General features: G+C 36.3%; 1 protein-coding gene across 4 annotated transcripts in view; it reads left to right on the top strand.

Moving 5' to 3' along the window:
• CEP97 (centrosomal protein 97) overlaps positions 1-22,276 on the top strand; it is a 2,210,548-nt gene that overhangs the window by 182,053 nt on the left and 2,006,219 nt on the right. For 3 of the 4 annotated variants that reach the window (XM_044070962.1, XM_044070961.1, XM_044070960.1), the window contains exon 2: positions 1,108-1,250. In XM_044070962.1, coding sequence (XP_043926897.1) covers positions 1,108-1,250 — 143 coding nt within the window. Of the gene's footprint in view, positions 1-1,107; positions 1,251-22,276 lie in introns of those variants that run through there. The other variant, XM_044070963.1, reaches the window with a different exon arrangement.

Below are 22,276 nucleotides of genomic sequence, written 5' to 3'. Positions count from 1 at the left end.
CAGTGATTTATTGCTGTTATGCAATATAGTTTTGTGTGTTAGTTTTATTTTTGTTTTTAAATTAATTTTCATTTTTATTCTTTTTTTGCTGTATTATTCCAAAAATAAATAATCCAGAACAGCTGTATCTGAACTTTTTATTGAATGATATTGTGTGTTTTTAATGCTTTGTAAATCATTCAGAATTGTCTTTTTTTTCTTCATTCCACTAATACTTTATTATCCATGTTTTCCCATGTTGCTTAGTTGTTTTATTTCCAGAGTATTTTTTTATTTAAGTTATTTATGTATGTGGACTTACTTATTGACATCTAAACATCTAAAGGTGTAGTCATTTTTTATTATGTTTTATCAGTTTTTCTCAATGTGATATCTTGGTTTGTGATAGGTTTTGTGCACTGTAAATGTTTTCACTCATTTGCATTGATTTTAAATGCAGTATGATTGTATTCCATGAATAAATACTGCAGTTGTATAGGGATGTATTATCAAGCAGTGTGCATGCTTCTGTTTATGTAACTGTGGACATTTCTGAGCAGAGTTGCAGTGCAAATCCTTTTGTGTTCAGCAATTCCATTATTGCTTTAAAATTTTATAATGAAGAGAATGTCATTGCTTTAGCCACAATGAAGCATTTATTGTTTAAACTAAACATTTTTATTTACAGGCCAGTTCTGCAACTGCTATTGCTACAGCTCTTAACATAAGCTTTGAAATTTGAATCTGATTGCTTATGGTGTAGGATGATATGTTTGCATTAAGTATTTCTAAACGTTGTTTGCCTGTTGTGAATGAAAGAAAATTGTGGTACAAGTTAAAGTGTTGTTTTTATTTTCTATAAGGCACTACATGGATAAATTGTGGCTGTAGATTTTTTGCTGATCTCATTGTGAGGAATTCTATATTTATCACTACAAAATTTTTGAGCTATGAACAATGAGGTGTATATTTGTGAATCCCTGTATACTTTTATTTACACAAGTAAACCTTTGACAAACATCCTGTGTACTTATTATTAATTGAGGCAATAGACCAATGGTTTGGTCTTATATTTTCTTAGACTATTGAAAGTTATTTTTTAATGTCTTCTTTTATGTTTTTTTAAAGGGCCAGTGGTGGACTTATCAGGCCATATGTTACAGAAACTGGATCCATGCTTTCCTTGTCCTAATGATGTGTGCACACTAATCCTGGACAACAATCAGATCATTAAGCTGGAACATTTGGAAAAATTCAGAAACCTCATGCAGGTAGATTGTTACAAAAATGTTAACTAAAATATGAGGTCTTTTTTTGAGGTATAACATAATCATCAAGGCAGAAAAATATTTTCACTTTCAAAATTTATATTTTGTAACACATGGAACAGGCAGAGGGTGCCTTCTTTTGGGACACAGACATCTTGACCAACATCTGTGAAGTGGCCATAAAATACTAATGAGGTGCTCTATAGAGTTGTCAGGATTGAAAATCTGAGGGGAAGATTCACATAGAAAGCATACACAGATGTGCAATGGATATAAATGTATTTGTAAGTTCTGAAACTACTCCAGAATATATGTTGCCATTGTGCATTTTGGTTAGTAAATTTGAAGAATTGTATTATCCAAATTGGATAGTTTCAATGCTGTAAGAAGTAACTGTACCCTACCTAGATAGTACTGTTGTAAATCAACACCTTTGTACCAAATCTTAAAACAGTTGCATTAAATTTCATCATGTATGTTCAGAATCTAAAATTTGCTCTTGTGGAATTAAATTTTGAGTCAACACAATTTTATACAAAGCTAATAACTACATGGCAAGCTTTTCTAATTCACAGACAGATCTACTGCTGCGGCCTTAGTATGGAGTGCAGACTTGCTGATGAAGCCACATAACTAATGTGGTATTTATTGGGAGTGACAAATGCTAATTAACCATTTGCTGTCTCCTATAAAATGTCTGCAGTTCTGATTTGCTTGGTCAAGTGACTCAGTCACTCAACCTAATAAAGCTGAAATCTAGGAGGGAAAAGTGAATGCCCTCAAAAGACAGCATTTTCCAGTTCACTCCTGTAGGATTACTCATGATGCAGATAATGCAGTGGAGCCTTAGGATTGAGATGCATTAGTGTGTACATATATAGACATGTATGAGTGTGTCTGTAGTGGCACGAATGAGGCTGAATGAATGTGTGTGTCTGCCTGGGAGGTCTGAGTACTGGGGTTAGATAGGGGATGCCAAGTGTGTGTGTGTGTGTGTGTGTGTGTGCGCGCACACGCTCATGCATGCACATGGGTTTCTGAATGTGTGTTTATATACTTGTTAGAGGGATGCCTTCACTACATTGATTCATAGGCTGCTAGGGAGAACATAACTCTCAACCATACCAAATTCCTCTTTTGAGGGCAACATAGTGGGGTGCCACGAATTTCTGAACGGCCCCTTCAAATTCTGATTTTTCTTTTTTATTTACAATTTGCAGTTACTGAGAGCTTTTTTAAAAAAAAATAAAATAAAAAGGTTGTTTACAGCTGCAGCCCACCTATGACTTGTGGAGACAGCTAACCAACCAGGATATTGCGTCTGGAATTGACTGCTCTTACCAACTTCTGCTTGGATGGTGCAAACTTAATGTAGTGTTAACTGCTGCATGGATGACTTTCTGGCTGCACAGTGGTTCCTGATTTTATGGAACAGCAAGCACCTTTTAGAAAGTACATGCTAATGCTAATGTAAAACCAGTTATTCTAGCAACTTTCTAAATAAGAGCGATATTTAAAAATCTGACTGCTTTTACCCTTTGCAATCCCACCCATTATTTTAGCTTTACCCAAAATTCTTGAATGGACAATTTAAAGGACAACTAAGAAATAAAATTGTTGCTTTCTCTTTAATGTCTTTATTTTCCCTACCTGTTGATCCCATCAGTCAAAGCTATGATTCAGGCAGGGTGAAGCAATTATTTGATTATTTTCCATGATTCCTGTTCTGAGTGATATAACGTAAAGAGAGATGTACTGTAAAGAGAGGCATCTTTCCACAAACTTTTGTTTAATTGTCCTCCAACAAGCATTAAACATTGGGAAAGTTGCCCATCGATTTTCTAACTGTGAAGCCTAAGACGTGCCTTCCTTATCTTTTTTGCCCAGGAACGCCTACTTTCAAATATGAATGCATTTCTTCCCTTCAATCTTTTCATAGCATGCATGAAAATGACCTAATCCAGCAGCCAGAAATTTTTTTTAGCAGTTATCATTCGCTGATTTGTTGGACATATGTGTTTTTCTGAAGGAGTGCCTGTACTGCCTACTGCTAGCGATTCTGAGTAGACTATGAAGTTGCACATTATTTATAGCAACTGGCTTTTAGTTATCGCTACACATGGGCATAGTTTCTGCAGTCTGTTTGCTTTGTTTTATTATTATCTTGTTGCATTGTATTTGTAATGTGGCTATTTCTAGGTCCAGCTGAAAACAATCACACACAGTCACAGCCTCTTCCAATCATCCACTCTTATCAGTGACTACAGAGAAAAACTGCACTTGACCACTATTTACAAACAGCATGTGCTATGTATTTCAGATGTCATATTTTTCTGTGGTCCCACAAATGCAAAACTACTTAGTATTATTTTTTTAGCTGTTTGTGTTAAGAGGTTGAGAGCTACATTCTGTCTGGGTAAAGCCAAAAATAATGGGCTGACAATGCCCCAAAAATAGGAACACATTTTGAATGTTGCTAAAGTAAAAGGTTTTGTCTTACCAAACATGCAGAGCTCCTGCACAAGGAAATGCTGTCCTAGCAGATATAAGCATTTTGTTAGTGCGGTTTACTTCCTTTTATGTATGGTACTGTTTTTACAAAGCTACTGCATTGCCGTATATAAAGAGCACGTATACAAAGCATTCTCTGCCAGGTGGTGTAGTTCTTCATTGAACTACATTACTCAGAAGGCATGGTGGTGCCATTGAGGAAGCTTTCACATTGCCATAGACCACAGAGTAAGAGGGAAGTAGCTGTCCGTAACTGTCTAGTGCAGTATCATCATTTATAGCTGCAAAACTAGACAGTCTATTCTAAATAGTGATTTTTCATGTCTGACATCCAAATGTCAGTGGATGATGCATTCAGGGGCAGATTACCTTCACCTTGATGTTATGGTCGGGAGAGTGAAGTTTTAGCCACTGAGACCCTCTCGCCTTTTTCCTCCAGCTGTAATCCAAACACCTTTATGAAAGCACATGTTCCAGCATGAGGGGTGCCCAGGTGCCTTCCACATCTAGCAGGTATTGTAAGTTAAGGCAACCCATGTCCTTAGTAATAAATGGTTTGCATTTTGATTAAATCACTTATGTAGTCAGAATTACTTCTACATTTTCTGCTGTTTTGTTTAGTTTTCCTTCCTATTTATGATCCTGATTTTAGTATACAATCAGAGAAGTAGGCATGAAGCTTTAATAGCATCATGTTGTCTAGGGTGCAAGAACACATTAACTGTTACTGTGAATGCCATTACTCTGAAGTGGTATTACTACTTCCTGCAGGTTTATTTATCATAATTCAAAAGATGCAAAATTTTTGACTCAAGATCAGAGACAAAGCTAAGAGTTTTGTCACTAGCAAGTTGGAGAATTGATAGAACAAGGTGATTTGTTTTAATATGCATTGTCTGCAGAAGAGTTTCTTAGATGATTTTAAAGTATGACATCCTCATTTTGCTCTACACTGTTTATCTCTCGGCCATACATTATAGGGGGCAAACGTACCATTTGCATGCAAAATCAAGGTGGAATTTTGCAAATTAGGGAAAACTGGAAGGTGTGCAAGTCACTTATAACCCTCTAGGAAATAGATTTGCAGATTATAAACCAGACGATGGTAGTTGGTAGAGAAATAGTAACAGCAGTAAAAGTGTTCTGCAGGCAAGCTGTGCCTAATACTTGCAAAGAATTTTACGTGGATTTTTTGAGCTGTATGACATTTATAATCATGTTCATGTGATATTCACGTTCATTTTGGGGAAAGAAAGTAGTAAGGATACTTCACTAATTGGAATGTAACAGAGTGGTGGGTCAGTTGATGAGTAGTCATTAGACTTTCTGTAAGAAGCTCTTAATTTTATTTTTATAAAAGAAAATTGTATTCTAGTTTTACACAAGTTCAAAGTATGATGCAAGTTCAAAATTGTTTATATAAATCAATATTGTTCTGGTTGTATTTTGTTTAATATTTTGCCTGTTCAGTTTGCTTTTGAATGTTGGTATCCCACAATTCTGTTTGAGTGGGTGGGTTGCATAATTGTGTATGCAAATTTTATGTTAATCAGTGTGCAGATTTTTTGGCCAGTCGTACCTACATTTCATGGGCCTTTGTCCAGATTTTTGATTCCAGGTTGAAAGGTATGAGGGAGAACAGTAGTGTGGTCATTCAGAAACATGGTAATGAGCTGCTAATGAGGTGTCTACCATGTATCAGAATCTAAATTTCTGTTTGCTGAGCTAATTGATCTCTTAAAATTCAGAGGCAGTACAAATGTTCAGTGAACGCAAATGAACAATTGGGAAATATATTATAATTTTTCTACTACGTCTTTAAAACGGAATGCCTAGAAAATAGTTATTTCCTTTGTTTGTTTGCATGTGCTGTATTTATTTTATGCATTGCAAGTCTATAGACGTGCCATACTTGATTCCAAGATGATGATGATGATTTTGTAAATAACTACACTTGGTGGGAAATGCCTTCAATATGACAGTGCTGAAAGGGACATTTATAACGTCATTGTTTCTTGAGATAAAATGCTTTTGGGCCATTAAGAGTTCCTCCAGTGCATTTAACCTTTTTTTAAAAGGTTTATTGATGAGGCTGCTCTGAATGAAATGTTAGTGGTCGTGGTCACACCCACAGTTCAGTCATTCACCCAAACTGAGCAGAAGTCAACTGCAGCACTTTGTAGTGCTACATGTTGAATAATTAGTGATGACATGCGGTAGTCAGAGGAATGTTGACGGCCTCCATTTGTGACCTACAGAAGCAAGTTCATATATTTGCTTCACTATGTCAGATAACTTCTGCCAAATTGACATTCATATATTTTTTCCTAGCTGAGAGTTCTGTTAGCTCATAGACTTTGTTAAACAATAATTCATAAAATGCAATGCAAGTAAAGTTGTTTGACATAAAATGTAGTACAGTATTAAAAGCACCCCAAGTAATCATTAAATGCAAATTTCAAGACCATCTTCATGAATATTCAAATAGAGTCTAATGCTTCTCCATTCATTAGCCAGTGATCCTGCTATAGCCAGAGGATAGAACATAAGTATTACAACACACTTTCCAGCAATACTTAGTTCATTGGATGCAGAATTAACATCAGTGTATGCAAATCTTTTTCACTTTCAGTTCCATTTTCTCATTATGCATTTAGTACATCTTTAAAGCAGTTGTTGATTCGTTTTTGAGAACTATAAATTGCTTGGAAAATTGTCACAGCTTCAAAATTTTTCAGTTAAGTTTTAACTTTTTGTACTTCCAATTGTGATGAAGTGCTTACTTGGCTCTGTCATGTGTTTCAGCATGTTCAGTTGCTCTTCTCAAGGGGTGCATAATCAGACTGTTTGAAAAAAGGATGTGTTAGGAAGCCAAATCTTCAGTGTGGATAACATCCTGGAATAAAAGGGGTAGTCATGGTTCCTACTCCAGTTCAGTGGAGTGAAGCGCACAAATAAATCCGCCTGTTGTGATGCATCTGAACCAAAAAGGTGTGTACAAAGATCTCCACCATCCATTAAAGGAAGGTGACAGCATTTGACTGTTAATAAAACTTCATGAGAAGCCCCTGGCAGACAGTGACATTACCTCTGGATTCTGCAGAGCTCTCATTGAAAAATCAGTGATGCAGGTAATACCCAGCTGGGGAAATTTTGGCATATTCTCCCATTTAAGAGATCAAAACTTTTGTCAAGTACTTATCTAATTGCTGCAAAAAAATATGGAATAATTATGCTACACAAAGAAAACGGTGAATGGAGTTGTATGTGAATTCCAGTGACAAAAGGCTGGACAAATAGAAGAAAAAAGCTTGAGTAACCATTCAAAAGAGCTGATAAAAGTGGCAGAAATAAGAGACTGAAATGAAGAAGTCTTTCTGAGCACGAGCCTTGTCAAGAACAATTCTTTCAAAAAATAGTAGAGTAAGAATTAACTCCCAGAGAAAACATGAGATTTTCTGCTATACCATAAAACTAAAATTAATAGATTGCATTACTTTTATGAAAGTACAGACATGCATTTCAACTGGTGTTTTTATAGCAATATTTGTTAATTGAGTGGGCACTTTATGTATGCCCAAAATCTGGCCCTGAAAAGGCATCTAAAACATATAGTTTTTTAAAGATGCATTTATACTAGCAGAAAGAGCTACTCTTGACAGAAGGGAAAAGTATTACAAATTTGGGGCACCAGAATGCTCATGGTAAATGATTATTCAAAGTGCACCAGTCGGGGGATTTCAAGAGATTGAAGTTTCTACATGTATCTGCCTTCAGCATATCTTTTTCTGGATGGTCGAAGGCATTTCTGGATGCAGAATCGGCTAAAGAAGAAAAAAAAAAAAAGAGTTTAGTCAGAGGAGGAGCCAGCAAGCTGAAGGTTCTCTGCTTCTCATTCTTTTATGGCAACAAAGCCCACAGAAAGACTTCACCAGTGAAATCTTTTTCATTGTACCAAGAGAAGATTCTTGAGTAACAGAAAAAAAATAGCTGACCAGAATAATCAGAAATAGCTTAGACAATATAGTCTGGTGTTGGGAGGTTTAGATGATCAGGAAAAAGGCTAGCAACAATATGAAATTATGATACATGGGAGGACAGTGAAGCACCAATCACTTTAGATATTCAGAGAAATTAACTGCAAGAAGTGGATGAAAAAGACTGCATGTTTGTTTAATGTGTTAAACTCCTGGGAACACTCTGAAGTGTATACCCCACAATATCATTAATGTTTAGAATGACAATGAAGTGACTGAAGTAACTGTAAGCAAAAATGTTTGTGCTGTTATTTGTATAAAAATATCGTGATGTAAATTGTAAATTGTATGTTACATTTTAAAGCAATTCTGTATAGTATGCATCAGAGGCATTTTAAATCTGAGGTTGGGGAGTTTTACCAGTGACTGCAGTATCTGCTAGTGAAATTAATATAAGAAAGTTATTTTTTCTTAATTCTAAAGTATCCAGGTTTTAAATTGTAACAATGTAAGAAAAGCTGAGAAGTTAAAATTTAATATAATATTGTGAACTTTGGCTACTGTTGAGGGAATGTAAAGGTGTTTATATATATTTTCCATGAACATCCCTCTGCCTAAAATCAAACCTCCTCCCCCTCACTCTCTAGCATCTAAAACCAAGACTAAGTACTTGACTTACAACCCACTTAAATTCAAACATTACCATCTTCATGTAGCCCTGCTTCTATCTGGAGACACACATCCAAATCCTGGACCCATCCATCACCCCACCATGCACAACTCTACCTCTCCCTACTTAATAAACTCACACTCTCTCCAAACAAACATATTTCCTTTTACTCTCTGAACCCCTGTAGTATTCTAAACAAAGTTAGTGAAATCCATGCCTGGATAACCTTCCACACCCCTGATGTCATCACCTTAACAGAGACTTGACTAAAACCCCAAACTTCTGATAAAGACTTTCTCCCCCCTGGTTATAATGTACTCCACTTAGATCGCCAAAACAAAAAAAGGGGGTGACATAGCCATCCTCTACTCCAACCACCTCACCATTACAAGTATTATAAAACCTGTCCCATCCTTTTCTCCTGCTGAACTACTTACAGCTAACCTTAAAGTCAATGACCACACAACTATCACAGTAGCAACCTTCTATATTCCTCCAGGAGACAACATTCCTCTGCTCGAAAATATTCTTTCATACTTTTCTCAACACATACTCAATGAAACTATCCTCCTTGGGGATGTCAGCATTAACTAGTTAACTCAGTAATCCAAATTCTAATACTCATATTAATTTATAGGGCTTTACACAGTTAATCTCCCAACCTACTCATACAAACAACTCTCACATATCTAGTAGTCTTATTGCCTGGGTACTTGTATCTAATCCTTCAAAATATCATAACCCTGAAACCCTACCAAACACCCCGAGCGATCACTCCCCTTTAAAAGTGCTTAGGTTCACTCCCCACTTCTCAAAACCTCCTAGATTTATCACTTGTTGCAAACTCTAACTTCCATCCTGAATCCTTTAATGGCCTCCTCTCTAAAGTAAACTGGAAATTCCTTACCCAACTCCCACTAGAAGAAGCAGTCCTAGCTTTCAACTCCACTTTCATTAGCATCTTAGACTCACTTGCTTCCCTTCGCAAAGTCCAAATTAAGTCCACCATATCTCCATGGTTTTCAAAAGCCATTCTTATCCTTATGATAACTAGAGACAAATTATGGAAAAAATGGTCACAAATTAAGCTCCCTACAGACTTGCAAAAATGTAAAGAACTCAGAAATCTGACAAAAAAAAAAACCACAAACAAAGATAGAAAGGACTTCTATAGCAAACCTCCCACATCCCTAAAATCTAATCCTAAAAAATTCTGGGACTCTATTAACCAAATATTACATCCCGGTAATCTTAGCTCCCCCAATCCATGCCCAGGCAAGACATCTGAAGAAACTGCCACTATCTTCAATACCTATTTTATCGATTCAATATCTAAGCTACTGAACCCTAACCCAAACAACTCTACTACTAACATCTCCAACTTTTCTGAACCTACTCCTAATACTCTCTCCTCAAATACCTTCTCCCTCAACCCTGTACCTACTAGCTACATCAAAACTCTACTCTCTACATTTAAAACCATGCTCAGCATTAGCTGACAATATTCCTTCCACTTTTCTTCTACTAGCAGCTAACTCTTGCTCTCCCTGTGTCTATCCTAATGAATCGCTCTTATCTCTGAATGTAAAGTCCCTTCTATCTGGAAACAATGCTACACTCTACCTATACACAAAGGAGGTAACTCCTCTAATATCTCCAGTTTTAGACATGTCGCTATCCTCTCCCCTCTCTCTAAAGTACTAGAAGAATGTTAAAGTCAGTAGCAAAGCAGTACACGAACCTTGCAGTCCATAAAATAAATCCACCATAAATAAAAGAACTGTTTTAATTCAAGACTGGTAAGCACTTTCACATAGGAGCTTCTTCAGACCATCAAACAAATACTGGTCCCAGCACATTTAAATAGTATACATGCACCAATCAGTTCATGCAGAACCACTAGGGTACATTATTTATTTAAAGTGATATCACATGAAACTAGTAACTTAATATATATTACAACATCTAAGCTAAAAAAACAGCTATCATAAATACATGAAAAAATAAATCGTAACACGTATATAAAAAATATATATAATATAAAAATATATGTATAAATATATATAATGATGGCATTTAAAACGTTTACACAAAAGTACTATTTAACACTTAACCTCCTGGACTTGGTGTTAAATAGTACTTGTGTGTAAAATTTTTAAACATAGCACCACTACAGCTCTATAATCCTTCCTCAGCACTGACTCTATAGCCATGGACGACCATAAACTTATTTCTTGCCTATTCTTGGTACTCTCAAAAGCTTTTGACACTGTCTCACACTCTCTTCTGCTGCACAAACTGCATAACCTCAACTTCTCCTCTGATACTGTTGCATGGTTCTCCAGCTACCTCACTGATGGATCTCAATCTGTGAGATGGCACTTTGCACTCTCCCCTCCTCTCCCTTTAAAAATGTGTGTACCTCAAGGATCTATCTTAGGGCCTTTACTTTTTAATATCTTTACTAATCAGCTCTATACCTCCTGTCCTCAGTTATATTTAGTGCAATATACAGATGACTCATCAGTCATCACCACAGCCAACTCTCCCTCTAAGCTCTTCTCAGCTACTCATGCATTTTTTAATTTAGTTGAAACATGGCTCTCAACCAGCTCATCCTTAACCCTAAAAAAAAAAAGTTGTTACTCTTCCTACCTAAAAAGTTCAACAATATTAAACCCTCCTTCTCCATACAGTCCCTTAATAGCATTCCCATTCAGGTAGAATCCAGCACTAAGTTCTTAGACATAACCATCGACAATCAGCTTAAATTTGACTCATTCAAAACTAGGGCTCCTTTACTGTAACAAGAAATTCCTTACCTCTGAAGCCAAGATACTCTCTCTCTTACCTACCTTCTACCCAGTCTAATGTACAATTCTCAAATTCTCACAAATCTTAACTCACCACTCCTGACCAAACTCGAATCTACCTACAAGGTAGCTAGATTTGCTGCCCAACACACCTACAAATCCCATCCCTGTCTCTCTAAAACACCTGAATTGGCTTGAATTACCCTATCCTATACCAACCTTCCTACTGCCCAGCACTATCCCCTCTCATCTCCCGTTGTTCTCCCTCCAGACATCTCTGAAGCTCTAACCAAGACCTACTGCAAATCTACAAATCCAAGTCTAAATTTGGATGCAACATGTACAGCTATCACCCCATTATTGCCTGGAATAGGCTCCCACTAGAAATCAGGACCCTTATACATCCTAAACAATTTGACAGCCAAAAAAGAGCACTTTAAAAGTCACTGGTACTGCCACTGCACTCTCCCTCCTTAAACATCCCCTAGTTCCTATACCGTAATCTACTTTTTGCCCTTAACTCACTCTTCTCACTAGCTCTCTCTAGTCTTCCTTGACTACTCTTTCTACTGTCTTTTGAAATCTGTTAAGCAAATCACCTCAGAGAAACATTCTGTTGTAATTGTCTTGCTTTCATGCAACTACATTATGATAAAACTGGGTTTTTGTAACTACTTACACCCAAAACTACATTCATCTTAATGACATCTTGAAATAGCTTTGCTGTACTCCTGATTGACACTGTATAACATTGTATTGCTACTTAATGCCTTGTAATAATCCTGTATCATTGCTGTTTAATGTTTATTTATAATGAAATTTGTGTAGTATGTTGGAGCGTTTCTCCCCGGGCCTCTGCTGAAATAGGGATCTTCAGCTTAGTCAAACAATCCCGGTCAACAAATGTAAAATAAAATAAATAAAAGTAAATAAAATAAAAATAAATAAAACCGGCGTTCGTGAAAATCTACTGCCAATCATTAGCAGACTGGAGTTCTGCTGTGGCGACCACTAACCGGGAAAAGCCGAAAGACAAACAACAACAACATTATATTGTATGTAGAATTAAAAGATAATTTCCTTTTTTTTTTTTCTTTTTCCTAGAGGCAGATGTCTGGACTGTTGCCCATAGTTTGCCCATAGTTTGTTATAGACAAGGAATTGTTTATGCAAATAGACTTGAAAATGATGAAGAGCATTAAAAATGATAGCTCTTTCATTTTTCTTGCTAGTGATTTGCGGTAACTGCTCATATGGAAGGATACATTTTTGGAAGGTGTATATAGATTTCTGTGTTTGCTGCAAGATAATTTAAATTATTTATTTTTTTAATTTTTAATGCATTTTTTTTCTGTGCGCGTGTTTTATTGAATTGAAAGATCTGGAAAATGAGAACTGGGTTCAGATAGAGATGGGAAGCAGCAACTACATACAAGATCAGCCTGCCAGACATTAGTGTGTGCACATTAGTTGGAAACTTGTATTCAAAAGAACTGTTGTGCATCTTATATGGAAGCAATTGCTTTTTGTCAGAATGACTACTTTGTCAGTATTAACCTGGAATATAAGTGGCCTCATAGATGTATACAAAAGGCAAACCGTATTTAATTTTATTAAGAAATGTATGATACAGATAGCAGTGTTACAGGAGATGCATTTGAATAAATTGAATTTCTGAATTTGACAAAGAAAGGATTTCTAGACGGACATTCAGCAGAGAAATGGGAACAAAGGAAGAGGAATAATAAGACTGAGAGAGGCTCCATTAGTTATAGAAAAGAGGAAAAAGACATTAATAGTGGATGTGTGATAGTTCGGGCTTATTGTCAGCAGAGGAGGAGTATGCTGGAATGTGTATATATTTTACCTAAAAGTACTATTTTTAGAACTTGAGAACCATGAAAGAAATAATGAGCTTTCAGAAGGAAATATTTATGGTTAGAGAATGGAACCTGATTTGCAGTAGTGCAAATGGATTGGGGGACCTAGAACACAAAATGTAATAAGAGTAGATTTCTGAAGTGTAAGGGAATATTTGGTATGAAAGATGTGAAATTAGCAGAAGTATTCCTGCATAATTTACATATTGTTCCCCAAGACACAATAACTGGACTAGGTTGTTTAGAAGTTATATTTCACAAAACAATATATATTTGATTGAAATCTTTCCATCTGTTAAATATATCAGATCATTCACAATAAAAACCAAGAGAAAGATGCACGGTAATGATGTAAAGATAGAGAGTGCTTTTGTACTCCTGTCTTAAAAGAAGAGGAATTTAAAGAATGGATAGTGGATGTGATTCAAGAATTATGAGGAAGATGGAGATGGATAGCTAGGGAGTGGAATAAAATGAAAATGGAGTTTAAGCACATGGTAAAATAGGAGAGAGGGAGTTGGGAAAGAAGTTGTAGGAATTATTTAGCTAGGTTGATAAATGTTAAACATTTACAGAAGAAGGGGAGTTTCACAGAACAAAAGAACCACGGCAGAGTGCTAAAGAGGAAATCTAAGAATATTTGGATAGTATGCATGAGTCTGTAAAGGTTGCTATTATGCAGATTTTTGGAAGACAACTCAAGATCCTAAAATCTTTTAGTGTAAAGACTTTGGCAACAGAAATTAGAAAGAGTTGTAGTCAAAATATGGGGACCTTTCACTAGAAAAATAACCAGAGGTCAAAGTATAGGTATTACATTTCACAGGTTTATACTAGGCTAATAACCAGGGTCTTAACTGGATTTGGTTGTATGGCTAAGCTTGTTTTGTCCCAGAGTTCAGCATTAATATAAAGCAGAGGAATGTAGTAACTAAGGAAAGCCATGACTGGAAATATTTCTAAAAGATGTAATTGTGCCAAGTTTAGAGGAAGATGAGATTCTACAGTTAATAGCTAAGATAAGAAGATGGACAAAATGATGTATAATCAATCCGCAGGGAAGCCACCAGAAACAGATGGTGTTCCTGTGGAAATTTGGAAATTAGGAGGGAAGAAAGTAATAAAGACCTAGAAGGATTTATTATGTAATATTTTAAGGAGGGGCTGGGGGCTCTAGCACCTTGGAAGAAAGTTGTTTTGTATATGTTGACCCTTCAGACTTATTTTCAAATTGCTGCATTTCAGTTTTACTTCATGATTATCAAATGCTTGTCTATACTAGCTAACAGAACAGTAGAGATGTTACCAAAGTTAGTATGTATATATCACTGAGGTTTTTTGGAGGGGAGGCAACCATATGACCACTTTAATAGTATAATGGTGGTCTAGAAGGAAGGAGAGCATAAGAAAACACCAGTATTTTTGGTGAGTATTGATATAGAGAAAGCATTGAATAGTGTCACTTGGGATTTTAGGAGAGGGCAATGGGAGCATTGGTGTTCCCTGGTAGAATAATTGGGTTAATAAGGAGGATGTATGAAGGGTTGCAGGCAAGATTTAAATAACTGGCTTCTTTTCTGGTGACCTGTGTTTGAACAGCTGAAACATGCAGGGATTTCCTCTTTCTCCACTGTTTGTTTGATATTTAGAGCCATTGGCAATGACGAGAGAATCACAAATTCAAGGGTATATTTCTGTGTTATGAAAGTTAGTTTTATTTGCTAATGATGATTTTTTTGTACTTGATAAATCCAGAAAAGGACATGTCAGTGTTTGGGAAAAGTTTGAGATAGGTTCATGTCTTTTCAGGATATAAAATTAACTTAAGGTTAAATAAAGGCTATAGCAGTAAAGTACGTATCCGTACATGAATTGCTTCAGAAATGCCCATAATTATGATGGGGAAATAAGATGAAGTATTTAGGTGTATGGATTAAGAAGGTTTCTGTTATGTAAATAAGAATATTTAAGAGAAACTAAGCTAAAGATAATATACAAATAGAGAAACTGGGAGCTCTCAGTTGTGGATATAGATAGTAAGATACAAGCAGTTAAATATTTTTATTTATTTTTTAAGAGTCAATTCTCTTTTTATCTATTACACACTCCTTTAACAACCATTGCAGTCCTCATGCATGCTGCACTTAATCTTCTGGTAGTTGGCCCTTTAAACGTAAAGTTATCTATTTACAAAGTTCCTATCTTTATACAGCAGGCTCAACCCAATACCAGAGTTACGGACAGTTATTAGTTTTCTTGTTTCATATTTTTTATTGATTCACAGTTACCACGCTGTCTGTATAGCTTCTTCATTTCAGATGCTTTCCCCTCTGCTGTTTTACTGTATCCTTCCCATACCAACTTGCCTATTTTGTTCAAGTGGAATCTAATAATTACCTTTCTCATACTTACCATTTCTGTATGTAGAATATTTTAACAAAACTCTTTCTCTATATTTACACCAAATGATTTTGGCAATCCTCTATCACTCTGTTTAGTTTCTTCCATCAAAGTCATGATGTCTGTATTTGGTTCTTGTTTAGTTTTTCTATTTTGAGTTTTTTTCTTGGCAATTAGTATCAAGGATGTAAAAGCTGTCGTGTATTTTGAGACCAATTGGTTCAATCCAGTTTAGTCAGTAATTTATCTCATACAACTGTTTTTTTCTCATTCTATTGCTAATTAAACTAGCTAAGTTCTCCTTTTATTTAATTAGTTTATTTTATCTGAAAATTTGTTCCCAGAATTCCAAGATTGTGGCACACTGATGAGCGGCTTAATTTCAGCACGCCCAATGGAAAAAAGAAACCAAGAAGTAAGAACTAATAATTCTGCCAACTTGAGTAAATTCCTCTTACTGGCTAGCAAGTACACTGCCTGGATGCCAGCAAAGAAGAAATGTAGAGAACCTGAAAGAAAAATCAACTAGAAAAAGTGAAGAGAAAACACTGGGAAGAATTCTGTAGCTGTTGAGCAAAAAGCAGTTCAGTCTTCAAGTTTGGTAAAAGAGATGTAATTTAGAGGAAAAAATAAATCAAGTATATTCGGAGGTGATTAAAATAAATGAAATGAAGTAGTATATCAACTTTATAACAAAAGGCTGGCAAAATAGAAGCAGCTTTAACTACCTATTCAAATGATCTGATAAAACTGCAAAAATCAGAGGAGGAAATGAAGAAAAGGATGGCTGAGTAGGAGACTTCTCGACAAGAGTGGTTTTAAAAAATGGTAGAATTAGAAGATGTGGAGAAAATGTGAGATTTTCTGTTGTAATTTAAATGTGGAGGTGGGGTGAGTCTTTTCAGTGATTGGTATATATGGTAAAGATGTTAAACAAGTGCCAAGTATTTTTTAGTTGTAAGAAATATAGGCTTTGCAGTGTAAAATGAGAAAGGCTAGACAAAAGCAAGTACAAGTTATTATACTGTAATGTTGTGCTGCTGGTGTGTGGGTATAAAAGTACTCAGAGTATGTTATATGTAGATTTGAGATTTTTTTTTCTCTTATTTTTGCAAAGGTGAATGTCTGGTTTAATGCCATTGGCATAACCTGAAAACAAATGTCTTATTTAAGAAAGTAGGCTTGAAAAATAAAACAAAATGATGAAAACCATGAAAACTGCCAAGTTTATTGCATATCCAGTATTAGTTTTTTTTCTTTAGTAAATGTTCAGAGTGAGTTAAGAAGTCCGCAGCTGAAGGCAGTTGTACATTCTGTTCCGAGTGAAATTGACAAAGATTCCTTCATGCATCTGTGGAGTTGTTGGCTGTGTTTTTTTTCTCATTGCTGATCGTTTCCATGGAGACAAGCTCCAGTAGTGATAGAAGAGGGGAAAAAGATAATGGTAGATTTGTGGCATGAAGGGGCTATTGGCAAGGGAGGATGCTTATGGTAGCATGTATTTGTATTCCAACTAGAACTGCTATTATGGAGCTTAAGAAAATGCTGGGAGAAATCATCAGATTTCAACAGGAAATATTACTTATAGGTGTGGAGTGGAACTTTATTTGCAACATTGAAGATTTGTTTGGGAGACCTAGAAGGGAGAATATAACAAAAGAAATCTGTGAAAATATTTGACATGGAAGATGTGAATTCAGTAGTAGGAACTTGGGAGAGAATGTACATTTTATTCCCCATAATATGAGGTTCGAACTTGTAAAAGTTTGACTATATGATAGGAACCCTTAAATTTTGTAATGGCAGAAGTGAGCAGGCTAGCAATGTACTACTGTATCAGTTATTTATTGTATCAGTACAAAAATCTTGCCAAGCAGTTAAAACTGTTGAGTTATTTCAATTCTATTATAACATGGCTAGAATAAAATCTTTGCTTCTAACGAATTAGATCAATGCAGACTTGCTCAATATGTCTCTGAAGAAGAGAAAACAATGCCCAGTTTGTATACACTTTTCAAAGCAGCAGATGTTGTTTTTCAATGTCCTTGTGGTTTGCATGACTGATTTCTGTTACATGTCCTTCTTTGGTTATTTTCTTCATTGCTGCATCTGAAGACTTTACAAAAAGTCCCTGTTATTGCTTTTATGAACAACTTCCTTCTTTGTATGTTCCAAATATTATTATAACAAGATGCCATTTATAATTATGTTTAGCCCACAGTCAAACTAGACATAAACGTATTTACAGTAAAGCTAAGCATGTTTCATCAGAAATTATTTTTGCAGGTGTCTGACACAGCTGTTTGCTTCGGTACATTATCTATTCTTAACTTTGCATTTCATGCTTGCATAAGCACATTGTCTATTCTTAACTTCTGCAGTTCAGCCTTGCTTTTTAGAAAGGAACATTTATTTCAAATGTTGTATTTAAGATACAAGAACGAGCATTATTTCAAAACCTTGTATTAATAAAAGCATACTTTCATAATTGCTTTGGGGAAAAATATTTAATGTTATATAATGTCTATCAATTCCCCCTTTTTATTTTAATGAAGCCAAAGAAAAAAATGCAGTTTACAGAAAAGTACAATCCTCTCTACTTTTAACCCTTTTGTCCATTGCACTTAATACCATTTTTTCATTGCTGACGACAGTTACTTGATTAATAGTTTTATTAAGACAAATTTTAACACGCACACAAATTGTCGTAGATAAAAATATGACAATGAAGGCAATCAGTGCCATGATTATAGTACCCCACCAACCTGAAAACAGTCCGCTTAACCAGTCGGACCACTCTGTACTCAGTGTTTTCCTGGATTTTAAGGAAACCTTGACAATTGTCTCTAAATGTCGATGTATGGATTCTGATTTATTGGGAATGTATTTACAGCATTCCGTTTTGATTAAAGCTCCCCCTTGGCTAGCAAGGAGGTAATCTAAAGCCATTCTGTTTTGGAGGACCATTGCCTTCATTGCTACCACATCTTCTGTTAGGTGTGAGATAGCTCCATAAGTTGCATTTGCTAAAACTTCCATCAGCTTTGCAACTTTCCGTAATTCACATATTGCCCTTCTTAGCGGCACCATACCAGTGAAAGATACCAGCTCCTGAAATAACACCATCTCCTATATCCAGCTGTTTTAAATCATCCCCTATTTTGGAAAAACCATCAGGAACCTCCCTTTTATTCTGGTAATTTCTTACCATGTCCTCTGGTAATGTGTGAGTAATTTTCATCTTGGAACTGCATATTCTATGTAACAGGATCCCTTGCCATTCTATCGGTAGCCATTTGTAAGCATTCCTCCCACATATGAAAAAGAACCCTTCTGCCAGAATTGTAACGTTCTCTTGGTCCATTGAGGCCCACTCTTAAAAGTCTTTCATCCCTTAAAAGAAATCCTTAAAAGAAATGTTATGTGCTAGCTCCCATGCTGTTGTTATTTTATCAACTCCTCCATGATACTCAAGCTTGTCATGTGACCAAAGTTAGTGTATAGTAATGGAATAGTTAAAATTACTAATACCAACCCTGAATGTCCCTTTCTTTTGAAAACAGAGTATCCCTTTTTCCTGCTTCCATCAACTGTAAATGTTCTTTTATGGCTGATTGTTTTACAGTTCTATTTTTATAAGATCCTTTAAACATAAAACCTGTATCTGTAACATCTAGAGGGACTGCATGCAATGACATTTTCCCTCGGTAAGGAATGTGGCTACAATCCCAACAATGTGATTCATTATGTACCTTTGCAAACAGTTTTTGCATGGCCAAAAATGTATTGAAATCAGGTACCAAATCATGATGTCCCTGTTCTGGTTGTCTGTTATATTGGAGTATTGCTCCCCATTTTTTCTTTACAACCTTTTTATTTACATTTTGTTTTGTATGTACATTTCTTTTTTTGAATTACCTTTACCTGGTTTACAACTGCTCTATTTTCATTTCCTTCTGTATATGGGTTGCCTTAATCTCTTCGTATATATGTATTATATATAAAATCTAGAATATAAATGCCAAAGTCGATAGAATCCAGGAAGAAAGAAGTCATTGTCTCCCTCTACTCTTCCCTCATTTGGCCAGTCATTGAGTACAGTGCCCCATTTGGCATGTACTTCACTAGACACCTGCAACAACTGGAGAGGCCGCAAAGGTACCTCACAGAGAGGATCCTAGGCCTTAAACACTTGTCCTATATGGACAGACTCAGAAAACTCCCAACTATTCTCTGTCTCATATTGCCTACTTGGAGGCGATTTCTGCCTGACTTACAAAGCCATATCTGACCCAGCTCTGTTAGAAATGCTACATCTAAAGAAATCCCAATCCCTCCGCACTACACGCTCCAGAGACCTCAGCCTCATTACCACAATCAATATAATGTGCTGGAGGGATAGGTTCATAACCCAGAGACTGCCCATGCTGTGGAATGGACTTCCCATACGTGTCAAACAGAGGGGTCTATGTTAGACTTTCAAAAGTTTGAGTGTCATATGGTTGACACCATATGATCAAATTTTTGAAAGTTTGAACGTTTTCACGGAGATCTCCATACAGCGTGGAATGGGAAGATTTCCCTTTTCTGCACTGTAGTGCGATCTTGGAGTTGGTATATTTAAAGAGCGAAGGGTGTGGGGGTGCAGGAGGGCTTGCTCCCCTGCTTAAAACATTCAGTTAAGTTATTTGTGTATTTTTTTTTTTTATTAGATGTTTGAACTTTTAAAAGTTCGATCATATGGAGTTGACCATATAATAGTCAAACTTTTGAAAGTTCGATTATCTAATATAGACCCCAAACAAAGCACTTCACTGGCCTTCTTCAAGAGAATTCTTGATGAGTGGATGGGAAATAGAAAATTCACCCCGGGGATCACTCCAGTGGCTCTACTCGACAGAGGCACTGGAAAGTAAGGTCTCGTGGCACGATGCCAGGGTAATCCTATGGGCTAGGCTTGTAAAGGCTCCAGGGACATTAACCTAGTACACACGTATGAACCTGTAAGAGTATTATTATAATGCACACCCAGAGCTTGCATTTCCATATGTAAGGTCTTGTTTCCCCTGTTTCCTCTGCTGCCTTCCAACTGGATTTGTCGGCATCTAGAAACAAATTTAAATGGACTGTTACTTTCCTAACACTGTTAACAGAGTATTACTTTTCTAACTCTCTGTTTTTGCTTTTATTAGTTTACACTGATCCCTATGAACCAACATGGTTCGCTGCTTTTGTTTGGATGTTCCCTGTTTCCTAGGGTTAATCTTTTCCTTGTTTTTTTCTTTGTACCTTGTATACCAATGGTCCTATTTTTTCTGTCACCTCGTAGGGACCCTGCCAGCTACTGTTCCATGGTCCTTTCAGGAAAATTTTTATAAGAACCTCATCTCCGCAGTGTAATTTCATTATTTTGGGAAGCACTGGCATGCCCTACCACAGAATTCTAAGCCTGTTCTCTGGCTATAGTGTCACATATACCCCCCTGTATGTCTTTCAACCATTTTTGGCGTTCTACTGCTGTCAGTAACAGTCTGTTATCCACAGTTTCTGGGTTACAAGGAAGTGTGAGGGGCATTATTCTCCCTATCATCACCTCAAAAGATGAAATTCCTGTTTTACTGTTTGGTGTAGCCTTAATGTCTAAAAGAATACCTGGCAAATATCTCGCCCAATCCTTGCCTTTTTCCAAACATGCCTTTTTTGATCTTTTTTTGATTATCCAGTTCATCCTTTAAGCAATTCCGTTGGATTGCAGATGATGTGGAGCATGAAACCTGTGCTGAATCCCCAACAATTTACACAAATGCCACATTATTTGACTTTTAAAATGGGGTTTGTTATCTGATTCTATGACCTGAGGCCATCCCCAATGATCAAAAATGTTTTTCTGTAGTGTCTCTGCCATGGTTTTAGCTCTCATACTCTTGGTGGGAATTACTTCTACCCATTTTGAAAACACATCTACCACAACTAATGGGTATCTGTATTCCCCTTTTGCAGCTGGGAGAGGCCATGCATAATCTACTTGGATAGTGTACCATGGCCCATCTGCCACTGGCACTCTATGCAACTGAGGTTTCTTAATATTGTCATTAGTTTGTAGACCAACCAAACATCCCTCTAATACTGTCTTACACAGCTTTTTTAGACATGGATTCCACGTCTTCTATTTTACTATATTCCATATTTTTTCTGTACCTATGTGGCCCAAAATCTATATTCGACCAACTGTCTAGCTAGATCTCCTGGGAGATACGGTATTTTTTTCCATCTGGCATTGGATAGACAAATTTCCTGATTGGCATCCCCTTCCCGTATACACCTGTCAAGTTCTTTGGGAATCCCTTTCTCTTTCTGAAGGGTTGCCAAATCCTGTATTTCTACAGGTGTAGTTGTTTCAACTGACATTACCTTATCTGCATGTTCAAAACACTCATGTGGATCTAACCAGTCATCTGTTTCAGCTGCTTGCTTTACCTTGGCATCCGCCAAAGCATTTCCTCTAACCTTGTCTGTGTTACATTTTTGATGTGCTTTTATTTTGACAGTACTAAACTTTCCCTGTAAATCATTCTGGGTAATCAATGCCCATAACTCCTGTAGTACTGGAGCATGTTTGAGGGGTTTGCCAACACTGTCAACGAATCCCCTTCTGGCCCAAACTGCCAAATGTAAATGTAAAGAATTTACCACATTGGCACTGTCACTGTAAATATTGACAGGTTCTTCTGTTTTAAAATATATTTTACCGCTTCTAATTCTGCCCTTTGGGCTGACA

The sequence above is a fragment of the Protopterus annectens genome, chromosome 5.part0 (assembly GCF_019279795.1).
Source record: "Protopterus annectens isolate FY-2018-M chromosome 5.part0, PAN1.0, whole genome shotgun sequence".
Lineage (NCBI taxonomy): Eukaryota > Metazoa > Chordata > Ceratodontiformes > Protopteridae > Protopterus > Protopterus annectens.
The sequence above is the reverse complement of the archived record's forward strand: the minus strand, read 5'-3'. Positions and strand labels throughout refer to the sequence as shown.